Source organism: Podarcis erhardii (genome assembly GCF_964252035.2).
Source record: "Podarcis erhardii genome assembly, chromosome: 13".
NCBI classification, from domain to species: Eukaryota; Metazoa; Chordata; class Lepidosauria; order Squamata; family Lacertidae; genus Podarcis; species Podarcis erhardii.
In genome coordinates this window covers 50532894-50558937 of record NC_138502.1, presented here as the reverse complement: position 1 = coordinate 50558937, position 26044 = coordinate 50532894, and the positions used below count along the sequence as shown (strand labels likewise).

Below are 26044 nucleotides of genomic sequence, written 5' to 3'. Positions count from 1 at the left end.
TAAATATATGGAATGGCTTGCAGTTTATAATTCTGAGCTATGATAAATCTGATGGAGGTTAACAAATTTAAGAATTGGTTCTCTCTGTGATTTGGTGGGAACATTTAAATATCCTAACGAAATTACAGTTAGATCATTGTTAAATGTGCATTCTTGTGAACTTCTCTGTGTGTCGATTTTTAATTTATTTAGCCATTCAGAATCATAACTCATAACTTTTTGCTTTAAGTCCATGTAATTTCAGGCTTCTTAACATCATGGCAGATTTCAGCTAAGGTCTCTGCAACTCGTGACCCATGAGGCTGACTGCAGCGATTAGCCAGATGCCGTGACTTGCCATGTGCTTCAGGTGCCCCCATTTCTGTGGTTCCATGTAAGCAGCAAAAACGGGAGGCTTATTAGTGAGTTGTGTTTTGTTTGATGGGTCACAAGTTTATTTAGGCCTACCATTTTCATGACTGATCCTTAATATTTAACACTTGTCAAATTTTCAAATAGCTATTTGTTGAGTATTGCTCCTCCCACCCCAATGTCCTGCTTGCCTGTGTGGGTTTCTGTAATGTGCTGTGTTTGAGCAATGTGCCCTAGTTATACAGGACATGCCGGCTTTAAATATATAATGGTAATGCCAGACAAAACCTCTAAGCACTGGCCATAAATGACAGGCTCTATCACCCACCCCACCTCTTAATTATGGGTGGGCCAAGTATTTGCCAACCCAGGGATGGATTGTCAGGGTCAATAATGAGGGCAATTTGGCATAAGAGTCTAAAGAGATCAGGGAGAATAAATAACAAACAGTTTGGGGGATAGGGAGGATGGAATTCTGCATTTTAGGAACGGAGTGGTGGAAAGGGTGTACGGAAGAGTGTTTAAGTGGTAGATTCTTTTCCAGGGTTGGTGCCGAGTCTACCATGTTTTCATACCCATCTGCAAACATAGCTGTCAAGCGTCCCTTATTTGGCGGGACAGTCCCTTATCCCAGCGCCATGTCCTGCTGCTGTCCCTTATTGATGATGTCTCTTAAATAAGCTCCTGAAGGTAATGGGGCCCTTTCTATGTCCAGCTTGCTTTGTCAACAACAAATTGTTGCTGTTTTTTGGTGCTGAATATATGCTATATGGTAATTTATGGACCTAATAGGTATCTAAAGCCATTTGCACGCAACAAAATATGTATTTTATAAAAGTAATTGTTGATCCCTTATTTTGGCTGCTGATCCCTTATTTTCGAGCCTGCTGGTCCCTTATTTTCAAATCTGTAAGTTGACAGCTATGTCTGCAAACCCCACGGGATGAATGCAGAGAGAGAGAGAGCTAGGCACAGAAGAACTATCAGGGAATGGTCCTAAAGTTTACTACCTGAGTAGTTCTCAACATTGTTTCATCCAGTTGGCTCCGTCCTCCCAACGCTTGCACCTTTTCTCAAGTAGCAAGGCCAACATGTGGAATCCCCACTTGCCAAGATTTGGGGGCGGGGGGAAGTGTTGGGTGTGCATGGATGCCCTTTCTTGTGCCCAAGAAAATGAAGCCTAAATGTAGAAACAGAGTATGTTGTCGTTAAAAGGGTGCTATCGCCATAAGCTGTCGGTGTCCTCGGTGATTAAATCCATCACATCATTTCCAAAACTCCATTAACGCCACACCTGTACCTTAAGCAAGGTGAAATATGCAAGTGAAACTTTTTTTCCTGGTACTCCAGGCCCATTGGATTCTGTCCACTACCACTGTTGTGTACTCTCGCAATGCAGATTAGCTTATACAGCTTTATCACCACCAACAATGCCTAGGACTTCTTTTTATTGGTGTGTACTACTTCAGTGTGCTTTTGGAAGCAATTCTGCAGATCTAAGGTACGTATTGAAAATATGTAAAAATTTCACAACTGGGAGTGCTGTGGCATCTATTAAATGTGATCTGCAAATATGGTAAATAAATTGGTACAGTACTTGAAAAATATAGTGTATAAATCTAAAAGCAAAGCAAATTACTTCTAGTAGGGCACCCACAGATAAGTAGGCAGAATTTATTTTTAAGTAGGTGGAAAAAGGGAAGATTGAGGCTTATGGTACTCTAATGTTGCTGTGGAACCCTTGCAAGGGTCCTTAAAGGCTTACAACATTCTGGGCTGCAGGTAGGGGAGAGAGAGTCACAACATTTTGTTGCAGGCTCGTTTTACTTTCACACACTCCAGTGTACTCTTGATGCTAACAATTGGTGTTCATATTCTGAAATGCAGCCTTGCAGCTTTGAGACATATAGTTCAGGGTATTGTTGCTGATATCAGGTAGAATACTCCTAAATAAACTGCTTTAAAGTTGACGGTATAATTACAGTTTTTAAAGTATATAGAATATTGTTGGCTCCTATACTCAAAAGAGTTTTGTGGTGCAGGTTTGTTTTTCCACAAACAACCAAGCTTTAGTTTTCTTTCCTGGCCATTGTAAAATACGTGTTTAGAACTCTGCTTCTCAAGCGGTGAGTCGAGTCCTGCAGAATTTTTTTCTAGCTGAGATGCAGTTTGACCCAGCAAGACAGACACAGTGGTTAGCTGCATGAGTCTTTTTCCTCTGCCCATGTAAACCTCTGGCCAGGCTGATACAAATGAGAATTTTGCCACACGTTTGTACCTGAAGTGTAGTAAAACTAACATCTGGGTAGACTGATGCAGGGGACCAAATAGTTTGTCGTGTGTTGGCCCACTATCTAGGCAAATAGAACAATCCCCTCCTCTGCTTACTGGGTATTCCTTATTGGAGAGATAAAACATACTTTAGGAACAAGTGGCCCTTCTTAACTTGACCTTCCTATTTCAGACGGGGACCAAAGTTAATCTTGCCAGTCATGATCTTTTACTTCATCTACAGTGTATCTGGGTGGTTCTGACTTGGGTTTCTGCAGATTCATGTAGTCCTTCTGGGGATCAGCCACTTAAGTGGGGAGCTTACCACTTCAACATCTCCCACAAACATCTCTATGTGCAGAAATCTATAAGCTCTTCTAATTTAGTACCAAAGCCGTTTCTGCTTCTAGCAGATTAATTTACTAAACTGCATTGTGGAAAATACTGAAAACTGCCCCCACCTCCAAATAATGGATTTTTGCTCCATTTGGTTTACAGAACTGTGACCTTGTACTTCATATAGATGTATTTAAGGAATTAGGAGATCTTTATTATATAACTTAGTTTCATGATGGAATTTTTTGGTGCAGGATCTGTTTAATAATATTTATTTTCATCAGGAAGAGACTAAAGTCAAGCAAAGAATTCATAATAAGATGACTACTAGGTGTACATTTTAGTGCCTTGTTTATTGTATAATGTGTAATCAAAATGAAGGATTTCTGATAAAAATGTATTGCTAGTAGGAAAAATTGTATATGCACATAATTGGTTCCAATAAATCATGAGTTGTTAATAAATCTTGAAACTTTCCTCACTGAAAAATCCTATTGTGCTGTGGTCATTTTTATTTTACTTTTATCCTAAGTACCAATCCATAAAGTATACTGTGCAGCAATAAAAGCAGTACAGGGTAGCAATGTTATGACAGGGATGGCACCAGTAAAATTCAAAATTAAAACAAAAACAAAAAGCACCGTACACTGAGTCGGAGTTGGTATTGTTTACAATGTCTGGCAATAACTCCAGGGTTTCAGACAGGACTGTACATTTTGATGTAGAGTGGGAGCTCTGGCTCTCCAGATGTTCCAGGACTGCAAATCCCATCCTTGACATTGGCCTTGCTGGCTCAGAATGATGGAAATTGGAGTCCAACAACATCTGGGCAGCCCTAGGTCCCACACTCCCGCTCTAGGTGCTAAGGATTGCATTTGTACTGTACCCCTGAGCTACAGCCCTTTCTCCTCTTTATACTTTCTTGGCCGGAAACTACAACTAATCCAGAATGCGGCAGCTAGACTGGTGATTGGGAGCGGCCGCCGAGACCACATAACACCGGTCTTGAAAGACCTACATTGGCTCCCAGTACGTTTCCGAGCACAATTCAAAGTGCTGGTGTTGACCTTAAAGCCCTAAACGGCCTCGGCCCAGTATACCTGAAGGAGCGTCTCCACCCCCATTGTTCTGCCCGGACGCTGAGGTCCAGCGCCGAGGGCCTTCTGGCAGTTCCCTCATTGCGAGAAGCAAAGCTACAGGGAACCAGGCAGAGGGCCTTCTCGGTGGTGGCGCCCGCCCTGTGGAATGCCCTCCCACCAGATGTCAAAGCGATAAACAACTACCTGACATTCAGAAGACATCTTAAGGCAGCCATGTTCAGGGAAGTTTTTAATCTGTGATATTTTACTGTATTTTTGGTTTCTATGGAAGCCGCCCAGAGTGGCTGGGGAAACCCAGCCAGATGGGCGGGGTACAAATAATAATAATAATAATAATAATAATAGGGCATTGGCTTTGTTCTTTTTCCTCTGGGTTCTCTGACCTGGGCACAGTGAGCATATTTCAAGTGTTGTGCATGTACTTGTCTATTTTCCTCCTTGCCCTGTGCGTGACTCCCATCCCTGCCGTAACCTGACCTGACTTTATTTCTGAAGATGACTCTTATCTTCCCCTTTCAATTTGCCATGTCAATGGATTCATAATTCCAGCTTTCACCCTTGTCTTTATCTGATTCATCTCTCGCACCCAGTTCCAAGCCACAACCTATCCCTGGGGTAATGGCACTTACACCCACATAATTTATGACTTAAAAAGTTACATAACTAGAGACATACTTTCCTTAAAGTATTCTGATTTCTAGAAATGACTTCAAAAGAATACAATTGATAGCTCTTAATTTGTTTTAAACCATCACTCTTTTATCGCCTATAAATCTCCATTGGGGACATGCCATTTCAGCGGCGAAAACAAAACTGAACCTTACCGGTGTGGCAAAAGAATGCATATATAAAGGAACAGACACAAGTTCCTGAAAGCAGATTAACAGAATTCAATATGGCAAAAACAACATTGAATTCCTCATTGATCAATGTTGTCATGGTCATGCAAAGACTGTTGGACAGACAGAATTAAAGGATGAGATGTGTATTTAAAGAGCTTATATCAGACATAAAGTAAAGGTAAAGGTACCTCTGACCGTTAGGTCCAGTCGTGGCCGACTCTGGGGTTGCGGCACTCATCTCGCTTTATTGGCCAGGGAGCCGGCATACAGCTTCCAGGTCATGTGGCCAGCATGACTAAGCCACTTCTCGCGAACCAGAGCAGTGCACAGAAACGCCGTTTACCTTCCCGCCAGAGCGGTACCTATTTATCTACTTGCACTTTGACGTGCTTTCAAACTGCTAGGTGGGCAGGAGTTGGGACTGAACAACGGGAGCTCACCCCGTCGCAGGGATTCGAATTGCCGACCTTCTGATCGGCAAGTCCTAGGCTCTGTGGTTTAACCCACAGCGCCACCCGCGTCCCTGATCAGACTAAAAAACGCACAGGACCTGCGGATAAATATATGGACCCTCTTCTGCTGGAAGAAGAGAAGGTAAAGGCAAAAGGGACAGTTGTGGACGGTGGGTTGAAGTGGACATCTTTACAAAGGATGCTACTGTGATGCCGGAAGAAATGAATGGATTTATGATCAGATATAAATCCAGGGACAACTGGAGATGGCAGAGATGGAACTGAGAGACAAGGGGCTTCGTGTGTAGGTTGAAGAAAACATACAAGGAGGTTTAGAAGCAGAGATCAGATGGCCCATCTGTCATGGATGATTTAGCTTGAGATTCCAGCATGTCATGGGGCTAGACTCGGTCCCTCCCAACTTCTATGATTCTACACTGAGCAACTCTTCTTTCAACTGATCTCAACATGGCTCCTGACTGAGGTTTCAGTTCTCTGCTGGCGTTTCCCCCAGAGCTTGCTTCCCTCAGCATGCACAAACTCATGGGCCACTTCATTTCCTGCTGTCACTTAAGGTTCCTCACTGGGAATTTTTTTTCTCCCCCCCCCTTCCTTTTTCAGTCATGGTTGGAGACCTGTTGCTTTACTCAGGACAGCCCAACTGACTTCTCCAGGTGCCCCTGCCATCCAGAAGCAGGTGGGCAGAAAGAGGACTTTATCAGACTTGTTTAGCTCTCTTTGATGGAAGTTCACTGATGAGCACTGCAACTGTTAATCAACTTTCAGCTCTGTCCTTCACTGCCCCAAGTTACTACCTTTCATTCTTTAACTGAAGGGTGTGCCTCCTCCATGGGAGATGGCAACATGAGGGCCTTTTCTGCGGTGGCTCCCTACTTATGGAATACTCTCCCTAGGAAGGCCTGCCCTCATTATATATTTTTTTTGGGGGGAGCCTGGCAAAAACTCCTCTATAACCAGGTCTTTGTGCTTTAACCAGTGCTTTTTTCTGGGGGGACGCAGACCCCTAAACATTTTTTGAATCTATGTTTGGCCTCATTGAGGGGCAGTATTTCAATATGAGTAGGAAAATGAGAGTACCCCTAAACATTTTTTTTTAGGAAAAAAAGCACTGGCTTTAGCTATCTGTGGCCTTTTAGAAGTGGGCAGGATGTTGTTAAAGTATTTCCACATGCTTTGTTCTTAGTGTATCTAAGTTGGTTGGTTGGTTGTTAAGTTGCTTTGTGTTGCCTTGGGAAAGATAAAATAAGGTTGTTGGTGCATAGCTGTCAACTTTCAGATTTGAAAATAAGGGATCAGCAGCCTCAAAAATAAGGGATCAGCGGCCTCACCTGTCTGGGGACAGTCTACGGGATATCTAACAATCCGGGATAGCAGCAGGAAGCAGTGGGAAACGGTGCTGGAATAAGGGAATTTCCCGCCAAAAAAAGGGGAAAGTTGACAGCTATGTGTTGGTGGCATCCATCTGTCTACAGAGACAATGGAGTGCGCCTTTGGGGGTGAAGTCAAACGGCAGGAGAATCACAGCACCAGCTGTGGCAGCAGAGACCAGTAACCTGCAACTGCTACTTCCTGCATTGTTTTTGCTGCCTTAGCAGCACTGAAGCGACCCCCTTGGGACACAAGTCTGGGCAGCATGTATGGAGGTCCTGGGCTGCCCCGGACTTTGGCACCAGCTTGGCTGCAGGAGTTGTCTGAAGGAGGTAGACAAGGCACCGTCCAACCTAATTTAATAAATAATAACGTTAAGGGCCCTGGAGCCTTCACACTTTCCCAAGGTTGCCAAGCTGCTAATGCCAGGCCTGAGATGTATTTCTAAAGGTTACATGGAGAGCTGAGCTGAACCCTTCCCTCCTTGCTGCCCCAATGCTCTGTACTTGAAGCAGTTGTCTCGCCAGCCCAACCACACTTCCAATATCAGAGCCAGATTGAGAGAATTTATTTATTTATACATACCCTGCCCATCTGGCCGGGTTTCCCCAGCCACTCTGGGCGGCTTCCAACAAAATATTAAAATACAGTAGTCTATCAAACATTAAAAGCTTCCCTAAACAGGGCTGCCTTCAGATGTCTTCTAAAAGTCTGGTAGTTGTTGTTCTCTTTGACATCTAGTAGGAGGGCGTTTCACAGGGCGGGCGCCACCACCAAGAAGGCCTAGTTCCCTGTAACTTGGCTTCTTGCAGTGAGGGAACCGCCAGAAGGCCCTCGGAGCTGGACCTCAGTATCCGAGTAGAACGATGGGGGTGGAGATGCTCCTTCAGGTATACTGGACCGGGGAGAAAAGGGGATGTGGTCACAGAAGGTGAGGTTTAGGAGTGGGGAGATTCATCTTCTGTTATATAAATTATTCCCTCTGCTGTGTTATGCTCAAGCGACCCTGCAGCAAGGAAGTAGTCCTTAGCATTGATGCTAACATGCTACCATTCGTTGTCGTTTAGTCGTTTAGTCGTGTCCGACTCTTCGTGACCCCATGGACCAGAGCACGCCAGGCACTTCTGTCTTCCACTGCCTCCCGCAGTTTGGTCAAACTCATGCTGGTAGCTTCGAGAACACTGTCCCACCATCTCGTCCTCTGTCGTCCCCTTCTCCTTGTGCCCTCCATCTTTCCCAACATCAGGGTCTTTTCCAGGGAGTCTTGTCTTCTCAGGAGGTGGCCAAAGTCTTGGAGCCTCAGCTTCAGGATCTGTCCTTCCAGTGAGCACTCAGGGCTGATTTCCTTAAGAATGGATCGGTTTGATCTTCTTGCACATGCTACCATAGACCTGAACAATTTAAAAATAAATAGATAAATAAATAAATAAATAAATAAATAACGTTAGTGATAAAATATTTTGCATGAATAAAATCGATTGCAAAATAAGTGCCTGCATGATTAGAGTCCTTTCTATGGCTGTGTGTGTGGCGGAATAAAGAGTGCCCGTTGCTCGGGCGCAGGGCGGGCAGTTTCGCTTGCAGGCAGAAAGGTCCCGCTTCATCTCCTCCAGGGAAAAGGGCCCGGGAATGTTCCCCGCCTGAAATCCCGGGAAGCCGCTGCGGCTCTTGCTCTCGCCTCCTGGCTGGGCCGGCCCGATCCTGAGCAGTGGGGTAGCGTGGGGGGTGCAGGGGGGGGCCAGCCGCACCGGGCGCAACATCTGGGGGTTAGGGGGCGCAAATCCATGGGTTAGGGGGCGTAAATCCATGGGTTAGGGGGTGCAAATCCACGGTTTAGGGGGCGCAAATCCACGGGTTAGGGGGCGCAAATCCATGGGTTAGGGGCGCAAATCCACGGGTTAGGGGGTGCAAATCCACGGGTTAGGGGCGTAAATCCACGGGTTAGGGGGCGCAAATCCACGGGTTAGGGGCGTAAATCCACGGGTTAGGGGGCGCAAATCCACGGTTTACGGGGCATAAATCCACGGGTTAGGGGGCGTAAATCCACGGGTTAGGGGGCGCAAATCCACGGGTTAGGGGGCGCAAATCCATGGTTTACGAGGCATAAATCCACAGGTTAGGGGGCGTAAATCCACGGTTTACGAGGCATAAATCCACGGGTTAGGGGGCGCAAATCCACGGTTTACGAGGCATAAATCCACGGGTTAGGGGGCGTAAATCCACGGGTTAGGGGGCGCAAATCCACAGGTTAGGGGCGCAAATCCACGGTTTACGGGGCATAAATCCACGGGTTAGAGGGCGCAAATCCACGGGTTAGGGGCGTAAATCCACGGGTTAGGGGGCGCAAATCCACGGTTTACGGGGCATAAATCCACGGGTTAGGGGGCGCAAATCCATGGTTAGGGGGTGCAAATCCACGGGTTAGGGGGTGCAAATCCACAGGTTAGGGGGCGCAAATCCATGGGTTAGGGGGTGCAAATCCACGGGTTAGGGGGCACAAATCCACGGGTTAGGGGGTGCAAATCCACGGGTTAGGGGGCACAGATCCATGGGTTAGGGGGTGCAAATCCACGGGTTAGGGGGCACAGATCCATGGGTTAGGGGGTGCAAATCCACGGGTTAGGGGGCAGAGATCCATGGGTTAGGGGGTGCAAATCCACGGGTTAGGGGGCGCAAATCCACGGTTTAGGGGGCGCAAATCCACGGGTTAGGGGGCGCAAATTACTTGCCTTGCCCCGGGTGCTGACAACCCGCGCTACGCCACTGATCCCGAGCCCGACGGAGCAGTCCCGCGGCGGCCGAAGCGCTGGCGCTTCCCAGCCCGGCTCTTGCGCGCCCTCCGATGCCGCCTGCGCGTCGCCGCAGCGGGCGGGACGACAAGATCGCGTGCGAAGCAGCCGCTCTGATCGCAGGGAGGCTCCGCTCGCCCTCCCGCTCCTGCGCTGCGCCGGCCCCGCCAGGCGCGGAAGAGGCGGCGAAAGCTCCGTGCTCCAGCCTGGGCTGCCCAGTCCCGCGGAGGCGAGCCGGGCATCGCCGGGGCTGCTGCCAAGTGCGGTGAGTCTAGAAGCAGCTCGGGGGGCTGGGGGTTTGCAGAGGGGGCGAGGAATCCCCGGCGCAATATTCCCCCCCCCCCCAGGGTGCAAGAGGCCGGGTCTCCCTCCCTTCACTTGCTGGCTTTGCAACAGCTTTCTGTTGGCTACTAAAAAAACAACCCCGCAGATTTGCTAACCCGGAGCGGTTTGGGTTTTTGGGAAGCCTGCTTTATTGGACAGGTGTCTCTGGACTATAGAAAGCAAACGCGGGCTTTCGCAGCTCAGCAAGCAGGATTGGGCTCGGTGGGCGCTTCGCCCTCCACCCACTGCTGTTTGCTGAGAAGAGCTGCTGTGTCCCTGTTGCAGAATGGACAGCTTTTCCCAAGAGTTATTTCTGCGCACTTACTACCTGGGAGTAAGTTCCTCCGATCTTAGTAGGACTGGTGAACCTTTAGTAGGGTAGAATGGCTGGTGCAGCAACTTTCCCCACCACCATTCTGCTGTAGTGATGGCAGACGGATAGAAGTGGCGGAGGACTTCTTTCTGCGCCGTTCTCCGAGGTGCAGGATCCGTCCTGGGTCTCTTATCCGGCAACCCGATCTGCTACTAGGCAGGATTTGAGTTGCAGTCGAGTTCACCCTTCAAAACCCCTTGTCTCCCCCAACAAACTAAAAATATTTGTTAACTGGAATTTCAAATTATAAAACAGGACTTGTTTCCCGGTCTTATTTTAAATCGGTTCGTTTCTGGTCAGCATGGATAGTGCGAGACACAGTAGTAATATTTTTAATTTTTTTAAAAAATAATTTCTTGAATATGTTTAAGAGGTTAGGTAAGAACTTGCTGAATTAATTATTGGAACTGGGATGTAAGAGGAGGGGGTGGGGGGAAGTCAATGAAAGTGGGTAAAGAAAATTAGGGTATGTAATTGTATTTGTGTGTCTTTGTCTTTGTGTGTGTGTTTGTTGTTATAAAATGTAAAAACCCAATAAAAATTATTAAAAAAAAAAAAGACACAGTAGTAATATTTGTTTCGAAACATATTTGTATATTGGTGAAGTTTATTCTTATTTGGAAACTGCTTTTAATGCTAGTTGGCTAACATGTAGGTTAAGAGAGACTCTGAGAATATGCAAAGTGCCTTTCGTTCCCCAGTGACATACATATCTGAGCTTCAGAACAAGGGTTCTAAACCCCAAAACATCTCTCATTTTAGAAATTAAGAGTTGGCAGCTATGATTCTTTGCTTATGTGTCTCATTGCCTTTTTTACCGCTTCTTTTACTCTTCTCATTGTGTGTGCTCTCTTTCGCTCTACTCTAGTGAGTATGTAATATTGCAGATTATTGTTCGGGATCATGGCCGGAAAAGATTGAGAGAAGAGAAAATGTCTTTATAGGATGCTCCCTGCTATTTGCACAACTTTATAAAATATGGTGCAATAGCCTGAGTAGGTAACTTTCAAGAGGGGGGGGGGTGTAAACTAGTAAAAGGTTATTAGGGCAAATAAAAAGTGTTGCATTCTGATTCTAAGTTCCTTCTGCTTCAAACTAAGACTAAACTAATTATCTGAAACTCAGGACGCTAGCCAGGTAAATGTTATCCATATTTACTCAGAAGTAAATTCCACAGTGTAAGTAAATTCGGGTGGTGCTGTGGGTAAAACCTCAGCGCCTAGGACTTGCCGATCGCATGGTCGGTGGTTCGAATCCCCGTGGCGGGGTGCGCTCCCGTTGCTCGGTCCCAGCGCCTGCCCACCTAGCAGTTCGAAAGCACCCCTGGGTGCAAGTAGATAAATAGGGACCGCTTACCAGCGGGAAGGTAAACGGCGTTCCGTGTGCTGTGCTGGCTCACCAGATGCAGCTTTGTCACGCTGGCCACGTGACCCGGAAGTGTCCGTGGACAGCGCTGGCTCCCGGCCTCTAGAGTGAGATGAGCGCACAACCCTAGAGTCTAGCAAGACTGGCCCGTACGGGCAGGGGTACCTTTACCTAAATTCCACAGTATCTGAGCCAGGGGTGAAACCACCCGGGTCACAGAGCTGGTTTGTCAACCCCCCCCCACGCACATTTGTGCACACACACGCACAGGCTGGGAGCCTCAATGGCCCCCTCTGGAAGCTTCACCCAGGGCAAAAAGCCTGGATACACCCCCCCCCCCACGCAGCCATAGCCATGGCTCTGCCTGAGCACAGAGTTGCAGTTATATTTACATAATCCAGTTACGTTTTGCTTGTTTATTTGTTTGTTTACACCAGGGGTCAGCAAACTTTTTCAGCAGGGGGCCAGTCCACCGTCCCTCTGACCTTGTGGGGGGCCGGACTATATTTTGAAGGAAAAAATGAAGGAATTCCTATGCCCCACAAATAACCCAGAGATGCATTTTAAATAAAAGCACACATTCTACTCATGGAAAAACATGCTGATTCCTGGACCATCCGCGGGCCAGATTGAGAAGGCGCTTGGGCCGGATCCAGCCCCTGGGCCTTAGTTTGCCTACTCCTGGTTTACACTGTCCCCATCCATTGCCAGCTCTTGGCCAATAGAGGCGCTGCTGGTCTCCTCCCACCCTTGTTCCCGGTGTAGAAAATTACCCTACCCCCCCCCGCCCCGTTCCTGATGTAGATCCCCTTCTTTCCTGGTGGGGAGGGAAGCATTTGGTGGTTTGCCTCAGGTACCAAAATGTCTTGTGCTGGTCCTGGTTATTAAAGCATGAAACGCCCATAGTGGATATAGGCAATTCTACCATGGACGCGGGTGGCGCTGTGGGTTAAACCACAGAGCCTAGGACTTGCCGATCAGAAGGTTGGCGGTTCGAATCCCCGCGACGGGGTGAGCTCCTGTTGCTCAGTCCCTGCTCCTGCCCACCTAGCAGTTCGAAAGCACATCAAAGTGCAAGTAGATAAATAGGTACCGCTCCGGCGGGAAGGTAAATGACGTTTCCATGCGCTGCTCTGGTTCTCCAGAAGCGGCTTAGTCATGCTGGCCACATGACCCGGAAGCTGTACGCCAGCTCCCTTGGCCAATAAAGCGAGATGAGCGCCACAACCCCAGAGTCGGTCACGACTGGATCTAATGGTGAGGGGTCCCTTGACCTTTTTACCATGGAGGCCTCAGAAGCCTTCAGTGGCAGCTTAGAATCTAGAGCACCCTGGATTGTGTCCCATTGTGTGGGGGGTTACCCACTCCAGAACAGTTTACCTACTTCCTGGACCCAGGGCTACAGCCCACAAATGCTCTCTATCCTACGAGAATTTAGCTTTCATTTAGAACCACACAAAGGAGTTCCTCAAGTTTGCTGACTTCCACGGGTCTGGAACGGATTCCTTAAATACTTTACTAATAAATTAATTTAAAATAATTTTAGTTATAATTCCATATGAGTGCTTTGATTAGCAGACAGAATTAAATTAAATCCAAGTACACTTAACTGTGAGTCAGGCTCTTAGACGATTGACGGACCTTTTAAACTGCTAGCTAAGTGAACTTATATACTTCAATGGGCTAATTTTAAGCTAACTTTGAAGCTGTGTAAGATTTCTCTTGAGTAAATAGTGTATGCATTTTGAAAATTGCCTTAAACATTTCTTCTAATGAGATGGACACAACTAAGTTTGCAGCAGTGCCATTCACACTCATCCTACAGAAAATTCCAATTGAAATATGATTAAAATGAAGTCACCAAATTAATATTGTCGGTGAAAGTAGTCCATCATCTTTTACTGTGGTTTCCAAACTTCTAATCTTCAGGGAGTCCTAATCACATTGACTTTGTGCCTGGAACCCCTCTGCATTGTGAAAATTCTGTGGTGTGATGTAGAGAGTCACTTTTTTACTAGATAACCTTCTTATTGATAGTTCTGGTCTGTTTCTGGGGAGGTTAGACAATGGTGCCTCTGAGTGTAACCCCACATGTTCTAGTGCACTGCCTTGATGGTGTCCTTATCACAAAATACCTGATCTTTGTGGATCCTAAAGTTGTCAGGACACGGGTGGTGCTGTGGTCTAAATCACAGAGCGTAGGGTTTGCCGATCAGAAGGTCGGCGGTTCGAATCCTGGTGACGGGGTGAGCTCCCGTTGCTCGGTCCCTGCTCCTGCCAACCTAGCAGTTCAAAAGCATGTCAAAGTGCAAGTAGATAACTAGGTACCACTCCGGCGGGAAGGTAAACGGCGTTTCCGTGCTCTGGTTCACCAGAAGCGGCTTAGTCATGCTGGCCACATGACCCAGAAGCTGTACGCCGGCTCCTTCGGCAAGTAAAGCGAGATGAGCGCCGCAACCCCAGAGTCGGCCACGAATGGACCTAATGGTCAGGGTTCCCTTTACCTTTTAAAGTTGTCAGTATGTGATTAAATCCCACCCAGAAAGGAATGGCAGTCCAGGCATTCCATTTGTGTGGGATGCAAAGGCAGGTCTTCTGGGCCTGCTTGAGAGTGCACCTTGGACAGGAAATACAGAAAGATTATAGTGGATTATAACTTTGGTCCATCTTGCTCAGGATTGTCTACGCTGACTGCCAGTGGCTCCCCAGGGCTTCAGACAGGAGTCATTCCCTGCCCTTCCTGGAGATGGTGGGGGCCTAACCTGGGACCTTCTGCCCACAAATCAGATGTTCTCCCACTGAGCCAGGAAAGGGCATCTCCCACATTCCTCTGGGGCTGCGCCTTAAGAGAGGAAGTTCAGCCGTGGCAGGCAAACTGTTTTTCAGACAAGTTACTGATACGGCATTTTTGCTGGGCAGAAGGCTTCTTCATTTTACTGTCCGATACTTCTTAAAGTGATGTCATGGTGTGATTATGTTTATTCGGTGGCTTTCGGCACCACGACTGCAGTTGCATAAATCTTCCAGAAAAAAGAGGAAATACTTGCACTTAAAAATGAGAATAGGGATTAATTTCTGAGTTACATTTTTGTGCACGCTGTTCCATATTTATATGGATTTGGATGTGTGAGCGCATTTTTTATCCCAAATGCTGCACCTGCTTTCTAGCATGTTTCTGGACACACACACCCCCCACACGCTCAAAAATGAAATATTGTATTGGGATGGCTGCTCAAAATGTCAAATTATATGTTGGTCTTTGTACGTAGGTATAGAGCTCAGCTTACAAAAATATAACGTGTTTAAAATATAACTTAAGTTTTGTGCTTGATCGAGTGTACACAATATAAAAAATGCTAAAATACAAAAACAATATAATTTTTCATTTGTGATGCCATCTCATTCCTCCTCACCCAACACTTCTTGATAGTGTGGCGTAGTTAGGCTGTTTTCACAACCATTATGCTGAAAGAGGCTTTCACATTTCCTGAATCTATAATTTCTTGGGGCCGTAGTGGATAGCTTGATGATGACAGTGACCCAGTGTGGAGCTGCTGAAATACTACATGGCAATTCACGCCTTGTCATTGTCAAGGACGACAAATTAAGGTAATTTGCCCTGGGAAATTTTCAGTTAGCATCAGAAAAATTTCTGGCATCTTGGACAGTAATCTAATTTAGCATGTTTATTTTATTTTATTTAGCAGGTTTATTTAGCATTCTTTTAGCCAACAAAGCTAAACACTTCAAAACTTGCTTAATACTTATTTGTGATTGGCATCTGTTCATCATTCCTAATGAAATGAACAGTTTTCCATGGAAAAATGAAGCACTGGAAAATTTCCCGCATGGCTGGAACCTATTTTCTCACACTAAATTTCTTGACTATTAAGATCTTCCTCCGAGGTGCTGCCTCAGTGCCCCCAACCCTCAGTTGTCTCCCTGGGGTAGGCTCATCTGGTATGGAACATGGATTATTTTTGGTGTTAAATTATCTTATTTCACCCAAGCCACCTAAAACAGGGAGCTGCCTGGTTTAAGAACCTTGATTATATTAGATTTCGAGATCCCGGAGATCCAAGAGGCTGATCAGTTAAGAAATTTGCCCTCCAGCTCATGGAGGGCTGGGGGGGGGGTGTCAAAGAAGATGATGGGCTGGAGTGAGAATCCTCCTTCACAGGATTTTCACTGCACATAAAAACAGGGTGCCTAAATAGGACTTGTATATATGCTCCTATTTCTTGCTTTTATTTGATTTAGAATGCTTTTAGTGCTGCTTTTTAAAAACGGGGGGGGGGGGCTCTGCTCCCAACCCCACCCCTTGGAACAGCTTCATTTTTATAGTTTCCAGAGTTTCTGATTGATTTCCTCCTTTTCCTGCAAGGCTACCCATAATTACCAGGAAATGATTCCCACTAAATTCAACAAGGCTTGTTTCTGATTATATGTTAAAAGAATGTGAAGTGGGGGTGCCTAGCATGATGTGTTATTATCAAGCCACATGAGACTCTTAATCTCACGGGTTCAAGTCCCATGTTGGGCAAAAGATTCCTGCATTGCAGCGGGTTGGACTAGATGACCCTCGTGGTCCCTTCCAACTCCACAATTCTACGACTGGTGCTTCCTAGAGAGAATAACAGAAGCTGAAGGTCAAGTGTTGAACAGACATTTAAGGAGTTTGATTTGGCATAAAGAAATAAACTGGGAAGACATAATGGACCATAGAAGTCTGATATAAATTAAAAAACAAGTTAAGCCCAGGATTGACCTCAACTTGCTATATCCACCCCATGCTTTCAGCCTCTGTAATTTCCACTAGGATTTTACATACGCAGTCTCAAAAAACAAAAAAAAACAAACAAACAACCGGCGCTGTTTTAATATCTTTGGATGTTCTGGATTTAGTGGAATAAATCCTATTTCCACTGGTATCAGTCCGGAAGTCCTTAATTACAATGGTCAGGTAGCAACCCAGCAGCACCCCCTCACAGCTTTGCTGTTGCCGAACCCCGGGGCGGAGGAAGGGGGGGCAGTGGGGGCGGACCTCCCCGGGTGTCTTCGCTGAAAGGGGTGACTCCCAAGCCTACCCTGAGCCGCCAGGGGAGGGGGGAGATGTTGCCCCCTTCCCCCTTCGTTTTGACAGAGCGTGTTCTCCTTCAGGGGGGGCCCATGTTGCGGTGGGGTCTAACAAGACACCCCCCTTGGTTGCTGGGCGGGACCGTTTGGATGGCCGTGACTGTGATTGGGCCAATTTGGGTTGTTGGGGAGATTTTGATGCTACCATTTTGAGGGTTGGCCCGAAGGTTATATATACTTGGCACACAGCTATTTTCAGTCTCTTTCGCTGCGTGCATCGGATTGCCCACCCACCCTCCCTAATTTAGGGCTGTTGCGTTTGACCTTGCTATGCCTGTCATGGGGTCGTCTGCTCTTGGGGGCAGGGGCCTGGTAGGAATTTTGTCCATTTGGCAGATTGGCCGGTGCCATTTGGTTTTTGCCTACTGCGTAGCAAATCGTCGCAACTTGTAAGGTTGCGGTTAGGCATTGGTTAAAATTTGGTTGGTGGAGGGGTAAGGGTTGGCTGTACCTGCCCCTCCAAAGCTGCTGCTGCGAGGGAATTCCGTTAAAGGAATCCAGGGGTTTGCCATACATTTGTCCGTATCCCCAGCGAGGGGCTAGGGCCGTGCAAGCCCCTGGGAGCAAGTGGGGAGGGGTGATGGTACGGTGCCCAGCCCGATTCTCTCCCCAATATTGTTTTCCCTTACTGGCTTTCGCTGGAATCCGGAAGTCAGTTCTGTCCCCGTGCGGGGTCAGATAGTCGCAACCAATGCCTAAGTAACCACTCACATTATGTATTTTAATAAAGTTGTGGCCAAAATTATGCCAAAAACCTTAAACAAAAATTTTGTGTGAATTGTGATTTATTTAGGGGGTGGCTTGGGGATCTTGACACGCAACTGGGGGAGGCTTGGGAGCTCCATGCACCCGAGCGGCTATCCCGCACCTGGGAGGGCACCCTCCGTGTCCTGCCCCCCCCCCCGAGAGCACACCCATCCTGGGCAGCGCAGGCATATGTTCCGCTGCTGGCCAAACCAGGAAGCCCCTGCAGCAGCATCTGTCCCGTGGTGCTGTACCTCAGTGGCTCTGAAGTCCCAGTCTCAGAACAAAGAGAGCTTCTTCCACATTCTGGGGAGGGATGCAGCTTACCTTGGAGGCAGCGGAGGATGGTTGTACATCCATAGGAGGAAGAGGTGCTGTTGTTGTTGTTTATTAAATTTATATACTGCCCTATACCCGGGGGTCTCAGGGCAGTTCACAGAATAAAATCAAGATATAAAACCACAATACAGTGGAGGTTGGGTTGCGAATGTGATCTGTGCGGGAAGCACATTCGCAACCCGCAGCGCTGCATGTTCCCACGCGCGGGTTGCGATTTGGCGCTTTTGCGCATGTGTGACTGCCGAAACCCAGGAGTAACCCGTTCTGGTACTTTCAGGTTTCGGTGCATCCGTAACCCGAAAAAACACAACCTGAAGCTTCTGTAACCCAAGGTATGACTGTACAGTCATACCTTGGGATAAATATGCTTCAGGATAAGTATTTTCGGGTTGCGCTCCGCGGTGACCCGGATGTAACGGAGCGCATTACTTCCGGGTTTCGCCATTTGCGCATGCGCAGATGGTCAAAATGACATCATGTGCATGCGCGGAAGCAGCAAAACATGTCCCGCGCAGACGCGTCTTACGTTCTATTCAGGATGCGAATGGGGCTCCGGAATGGATCCCGTTTGCATTCCGAGGTACCACTGTATACCTAATAAAAATGAAAACAACAACCCAATAGCACCCCAAAAACCAAAAAAAAAAAAAAAACGTTTTAAAATGTGATTGACCCAATATGACCCAATTTTTCTCCCAACAGCTTCCTGCTCTGTGGGTGTCTCCTTTTTTAAACCATTTTTAACTTACGGTACCAAACGTGTGGTCTCTTTCTATGCTAGAAGAGAGGAACTTTGGAAATAACGTACAGAAATATAGGCTGTTAGACCTTTAATAGAATTTTCTCAGATTTTGGATGATACTGAGTGCAAAAATTTATGCTTTATGAAAAATCCATTCTATACAGGATAAATTATTTTTTATATATATTAATGTTATATGCAGTATTAATTAGGAAATCAGCTAACACCTGTTAGCAACTTAATTAGCAATTTGCTTCTTTATAATTGCATATCTTAGGAAGAACATTACTTTACCTGAATGTAAAAGGATATGTTTTCATCTTCCATCCTAGGACAATGATTCCACCAGGAGAATGTCTGTATGCTGGGAGGAAAAGACGAAAACCCATCCAGAAACAGTTAAGTATTTATCCCATCCAGTCAATTTATTCTATTTTATTCTTCTCACAATAAGCCTTTGACATAAGACTTACCTTTATTGCTTTTGGGAGACAGGAGGCGGGCAGGTGTAGAGGACTCCCTGGTCCTGAATGGGGCAACTGTGCCCCTGAAGGACCAGGTGCGCAGCCTGGGAGTCATCCTGGACTCACAGCTGTCCATGGAGGCACAGGTCAATTCTGTGTCCAGGGCAGCTGTCTACCAGCTCTATCTGGTACGCAGGCTGAGACCCTCCCTGCCCGTGGACTGTCTCGCCAGAGTGGTGCATGCTCTAGTTATCTCCCGCTTGGACTATTGCAATGTGCTGTACGTGGGGCTACCTTTAAAGGTGACCCAGAAACTACAACTAATCCAGAATGTGGCAGCTAGACTGATGACTGGGAGCGGCCGCCAAGACCACATAACACTGGTCTTCAAAGACCTACATTGGCTCCCAGTATGTTTCCGAGCACAATTAAAAATGTTGGTGCTGACCTTTAAAGCCCTAAACTGCCTTGGTCCCGTATACCTGAAGGAGCATCTCCACCTCCATCGTTTTGCCCGGACACTGAGGTCCAGCGCCGAGAGCCTTCTGGCAGTTCCCTTGCTGCGAGAAGCCAAGTTACAGGGAACCAGGCAGAGGGCCTTCTCAGTAGTGGCACCCTCCCTGTGGAACGCCCTCCCACCAGATGTCAAAGAGAAAAAAACTACCAGACTTGTAAAAGACATCTGAAGGCAGCCCTGTTTAGGGAAGCTTTTAATGTTTGACGGACTATTGTATTTTAATATTTTGTTGGAAGCCACCCAGAGTGGCTGGGGAAACCCAGCCAGATGGGCGGGGTATAAATAAATAAATTATTATTGTTGTTATTATTATTATTATTATTATTATTATTTTATTATTATTATTTTATTATTATTATTATTTTATTTAACCCATTTATATTGCTACCTTTCTCCAACAAGCTGATGGTGCCAGCCAGCTCTCTTTCTTCCCTGCTGTCTCTCATAAGAACCCGGCGAGTTCTGTCGAGAAACAACGAAGGGTCCAAATATTTAGACATATTTGTGGCCTAATATGTCCTTCTTCCATAAAATCATCGAATTGTAGAGAGTTGGAAGGGTCCATGTTATGTACTGAGTCGAATAGGATCCGAAAGGCAGCAGTCTGATTGGTCCTAGAACAATACTCTGAGTATATTTCAGTCCACAAGGATTTTAGTCCAAGCCCCTGCAATGCAACAATCTTTCGCCCAACATGGGGCTCGAACCCACAACTCTGAGATTAAGAGTCTCATACTCTCCTGACTGAGCTGCCCTGATCTGAACTGGGACAATGTTGTCCCAGGCTGATGGAGGATGTATCTTTTCAAAGTGGCAGTGCAGCAGAAACCTAAGCCCTGCTCTGTGCTCTCCTTGTGTATGTTATCATTACGCTTAAGCAGATTTAACTGCAATTACTTCAACTCTATTGTCAGAGTCACCCGTGGTCCCAGCTCACAAGAGACCAAAGTCCACTCCAGCTTATGTACAAAAGCTTTTATTCAAGAACATCAGTAGCTTTAGATCCGAGGTCCGTGACCCTACGTCTGTTACCCTTAGACCGCTGAAGTCCCCTCTGACTCGCTCCCCCCTCGACACCAGTTTAAGAGGCTTGTACTGGTCCACCTCTTTCTCTCTTTCCTTTTCCGCAGGGTCTTTCTGCCCCCCTGTGTTCTCTCCCTTCGGGACTCTCCCGAGGCTGAATCCTCTGCCGCCTCCTCCCCCCTCCTTCGGGCTTTGGGACCAGGCTCCTCCCCAGGACTCTCTTCATTTCCGCGCGCCTCCCATTTTGAACTTGGCGCGCTTACGTTGCTCTTGACCTTCCTTTCGACAGTTACACTGCCCTCAATACTACTTTCCTCCCCTTCCGGCAGCACGTTTTGCCCTGATCTCCTTCCCCTCTCTGCTTCCTGTTCTGCTCCTTCTGACACACTGGTCACTCCTCCCCCCTCACTCCGTTCCAGCGGAGCAGCCGGTCTCGCTCTCCAACTCCCACTGGGGGTTCCCCCTTCCTTTCCCTGCTCCTGACTGCTTCCCCCTCTAGCTCCCCTTGGCTTGACCAGAGGGGCTCCCTTTTGGGAGTCCTCCGATTCACTGGACGGACTCATGGACAATCTTGGGTCATTGTCATCCTCTTCCTCGTCAGTCTGGAATCCTTCCCCCTCACTCTGCGTCTCTCTCCCTGAACCCCTGACATCTATGAATGGAAGTTCCCTGAGGGGTGGACAAAATTCTGTGTGCCTCACCAGGATCCTTTGGGTAGTGTCATGACAGAGCCAAACTACACAGGATGTCACCAATTGAGTTCCTTTTAATCTCTTTGTTGTGGTTTTTCTTTACAGTGGTGCCTCGCAAGATGAAATTAATCCGTTCCGTGAGGCTCTTCGTATAGCGGTTTTTTCGTCTTGCGAAGCAAGCCCATTGACAGCTTAGCGGATTAGCGCTATTAGCGGTTTAGCGGCTTTTAGGGGATCAGCTGATAAGCGGCTTAGCGCTTAGGAAAAGGGGGGGAGGGGAAAAACCCGCAGGAACTCGCAATACATTTTCGTCTTGCGAAGCAAGCCCATAGGGAAATTCGTTTTGCGAAGCTCCTCCAAAATGGAAAACCCTTTCGTCTAGCAGGTTTTCCGTCTTGCGAGGCGTTCGTCTTGCGGGGCACCACTGTATTTGTAGGCGTGGGGGAGCAACATTCATTGGTAATTCAGCGTATGGGGAAGGGAGTTTAATTCAGTTTAACCTTTTTCAGCCGTGGGCCAGTCCACTCAGACCTTGTGGGGGGCCAGACTATATTTTGAAAAAAAATATGAACGAATTCCTGTGCCCCACAAATAACCCAGAGATGCATTTTAAATAAAAGCACACATTCTACTCATGTTAAAACACCAGACAGCCCCCACAAATAACTCAGAGATGCATTTTAAATAAAAGGACACATTCTACTCATGTAAAAACATGCTGATTCCCGGACCATCTGCGGGCTGGATTGAGAAGGCGATTGGGCTGCATCCAGCCCCCGGGCCTTAAGTTGCCTACCCATGGTTTAACCCATCCCCACCCTGCAGCTGCAAGGAGCAAACACACCCTGCATTGTGCTGCAGTGAGGCTTAGAAGGAAGATCCCATTGGCATCAGTATTGCTGCAGCGTAGGGAAGTGGCATCCATTCCCATGGACGTCATGGTGGGAAGAAGGTCTAAGCCTTTGCACATGGCCTGTATTTGCAGTGAACATTGTTCTGTCCATGCACCTGTAATTAAATAAATAAGCACCCGTGCGCAGGAAGGTATGATCCATCCAAACACGGCTCAAGAACTGATGAAGAATATAAACAGTATTAAAATAGAAAAGTATAAAGAATTAAGTAGAAAATTTTTATTAAAATGGTATAGAACTCCACCACAAATGGCGTATATAGTGAAAGGGTTTAGTCCCAAATGCTGGCTTTGTGGTCAGGAAAAAGGAATAAATTCACACATGTGGTGGGAATGTAATCTGGTTAAGGAATATTGGCAAAATATTATAAAGGTAATTTCTGGATTATTTAAAATACAGTGGTACCTCGCAAGACGAATGCCTCGAAAGACGAAAAACTCGCAAAACGAAAGAGTTTTTCGTTTTTTGAGTTGCTTCGCAAGACGGATTTCCCAATGGGCTTGCTTCGCAAGACGAAAACGTCTTGCAAGTTTGTTTCCTTTGTCTTGCAAGTTTGCTTCCTTTTTCTTAAAACCGTGCATTCACTTCGAGGAGCAACTCATAGCACGCGGTGTGGTAGCCTTTTTTGAGGTTTTTGAAGACTTTGGTGATTTTTTAAGCTTTTCCAAAGTCCGTGCTTCGCAAGACGAAAAAATCACAAGACGAAAAAACTTGCAGAACGAATTAATTTCATCTTGCGAGACACCACTGTAAACATAGAGGTTAATAGGGATTTGTTATTTTCGGGAATACTGGGAAATAACAAAGTAAAGAGTAATAAGCAAGAGTTGTACAAGATTATGATTCTAGCTAGAATGGCAGTTATTGCTTTGGGAAAGAAAAGGCCAAATGGAATATGGAAAAATGGAATGATTATGTTTTTGAATACGTACAATCAGAAATATTCACACAGATAGTGGCAGAGGATAGATGGGAAAATAAATGCCAAAGAATCACAAATAAATGGGCATTTTACAGGAACTGGGTAGAAAGGGGAAGCCAACCCTAACATAAAAGCTCGAATGAACAGACTGTGTACATGGATAAAGATATGAAGAAGGAAGGCCTGATCGGGGGGGGGGCTGGAGGGGGGGGGGAAGTAAACCGGATGGTATTTTGAATTGATTTTGTTATGTAAGCCTTTTTTCAGAAACCATATATATTAATGTTATGTAGTTAGGCATTGTAGTATGAATGAATTTTGTTCTGTATTCTTTGTTTTATAGAATATATATAATAATGCTATGTTACTAAGTAAATTTAATAAAACGGGGGGGGGGGGAATAAGCACCCGTGTGGTGCAGTGGTTATAGTGTTGGGACTACAGCTTGGGAGACCAGGGTTCGAACCCCCACTGAACCACGAAGCTCGCTGGGTGACCTTGAGTCAGGGATTGCGTCTTAGCCTAGCCTACCTCACAGGGCTGTTGTGGAAATAAAATGAGCAGCGGGAGAACCATCTAAGCCAGGGGTCTGCAACCTGCGGCCCACAAGCTGCCTCTGAACCATACCACCTGCTCACTGCGCTACACCAGCACAGCATGGAGCGGGGCCTCACTTCCGTGGAGCCGAAAATCCAGCCCACAGAGCAATCTCCACGGGAGTGAACCGGCCCAGGCAAGGTAAACCTTGCCGACCCCTGATCTAAGCCACCTTGAGCTCCATGGAGGAAAGTGTGGGATATAAAAGCAATAAATTAAATAGTAAAATAAATTAAAAACCATGGCTTGACTGCAGACGACACAGGCTGTGTCCACACTCCCATTTGCTTTGCACTCACTGTGTTTCTAATGCTGAGTTTTCAATTTGTGTTCATATGGCTTACTCAAAATGCATATGTATTCTGTACAGTGGTGCCCCGCAAGACGAAATGCCTCGCAAGACGGAAAACTCGCTAGACGAAAGAGTTTTTTGTTTTGGAGGTGCTTCGCAAAACGAATTTCCTATGGGCTTGCTTTGCAAGACGAAAATGTCTTGCAAGTTCCTGCGGGTTTTTTTCCCTTCCCCCCCCTTTTCTAAGCCGCTTATCTGCTTATCCGCTAAGCCGCTAAAAGCCGCTAATAGTGCTAATCCGCTAAGCCGTCAATGGGCTTGCTTTGCAAGACGAAAAAACCACTAGACGAAGAGACTCGCGGAACGGATTAATTTCGTCTTGCGAGGCACCACTGTACAGTGGTACCTCAGGTTACATACGCTTCAGGTTACAGATCCCGCTGACCCAGAAATAGTACCTCGGGTTAAGAACTTTGCTTCAGGATGAGAACAGAAATCGTGCTCCGGCTGCGCAGCGGCAGCGGGAGGCCCCATTAGCTAAAGTGATGCTTCAGGTTAAGAACAGTTTCAGGTTAAGAACGGACCTCTGGAATGAATTAAGTACTTAACCTGAGGTACCACTGTATTGCTCATGAGGTACCACTGTACTTTGTTACAAAATACTACCATCTGGTTGTGTTGTTTCTCCAACCAACTTCACACCAATTGGAATCCTTAAGCAGTTCCTAATTTGTTTCTAGCTACAGTGTGAAAACCATTGCATAGGCCGGGGAAAACCATTCCCTGCTCCATCAAACAGTAATTAATTGAAGTTGTGCTGATCTGAAGAACAAGCAGAGGAAACGAAGAGAACAGCTTCAGTCTGCTTTAAGGCAATAGAGTGAACAATTTCTCTTAGTGTCCTGTATATTAAAGGTACACGCCAGACTTTAAATTGGTGTAAGATCGTAGTCTAGGTATTCTCCATACTTTTCTTCTTGTTCCTTCAACACAAGTATTTCGCTATCATTATCTTTAAAATGTATAAGGATTTTGAGGCTAACTCAATTTTTAAAGAATTCAGTCTATGTTTCAACCACTAACAAAGCTTTTGCAGTTCGGGTCTGAATTTTGTAAATATTAACCCAAGGGGTACTTTATTGTAACTTTCTTTTATGTGTCAGAGTGTAGGTAAGAATAGAATAGTGGTTGTCTAAACTCATAAAGTTACCCCAGCCAGATGGGCGGGGTATAAATAATAAATTATTATTATTATTATTATTATTATTATTGCTGCTGCTGCTGCTGCTGCTTTTAATTGAATAACTTTCTAAAGAAATGCCTGAAGCAACTGATACTGTAGTTTGATGTCTTGTTTATTCTGTTATATTTTAATCCAAGAAGACCCATTTATCCTAAACTAACCCAATAAAGCAGACATGTATATTCAAAATATTTTTTTGAATGTGATCCCATTGAGATCCCAAGATGAAATTTTGAGGGTAGTTCTTAGAAATATTAAATAATCAATACAAATTTTGGAAATTTTTAATCATTTTTTAAAATCACTTTTTAAAATTCTAAATTTTGTAACTTTAAAATTTAAAGTAAGCACATCATGTATCATATTAAAGCCCATGAAGTTCTGAAGAGATCAGTATATTTAGTTTTGAAATTCTGGGCTGAGTTTTTAAGGTTGTTGTGTAATCTGGCAAGGCCAAAATATTCTCTCTCTCTCTCTCTCTCTCTCTCTCTCTCTCTCTCTCTTTAAATTTCAAACCCTCATAACTCAAAAACAGGATGAGATAAAAAATTAAAATGTTAGATTTAAACTTAGTTTTGATAATTCAACAAGGGTACAAAATATTAAGAAAATTCAAATACACAAGGTGAAAAAATGGATCACTTGATATGGAATAACTCTGTTGGAAGCTACAGAAACTGGACACTGGGAGCAGTGGAGAGGTTTGTGAAAGGATTTGGTGACACAAGAAGTGGGAGATGATGGTACACATTAAGGTAGCGGGGAGAATTTTTGCCAGTTAAGCATCAGTTTAACACCTCTTTCAGAATTGGTGATTTTTCTGTGGA

At 45.9% G+C, this 26044-nt stretch overlaps 1 protein-coding gene across 2 annotated transcripts in view; it reads left to right on the top strand.

The window, feature by feature from the left end:
* Positions 1–9790: 9790 nt before the first annotated feature.
* The window catches only part of AHRR (aryl hydrocarbon receptor repressor), a 50079-nt gene continuing 33825 nt past the window's right edge, over positions 9791–26044 (top strand). The window contains exons 1-2 of one of the 2 annotated variants that reach the window (XM_081836291.1): positions 9791–9795; positions 18886–18951. In XM_081836291.1, the coding sequence (XP_081692417.1) occupies positions 18890–18951 (62 nt within the window). In that variant the 5' untranslated portion in view covers positions 9791–9795; positions 18886–18889. Of the gene's footprint in view, positions 9796–18885; positions 18957–26044 lie in introns of those variants that run through there. The other variant, XM_081836292.1, reaches the window with a different exon arrangement.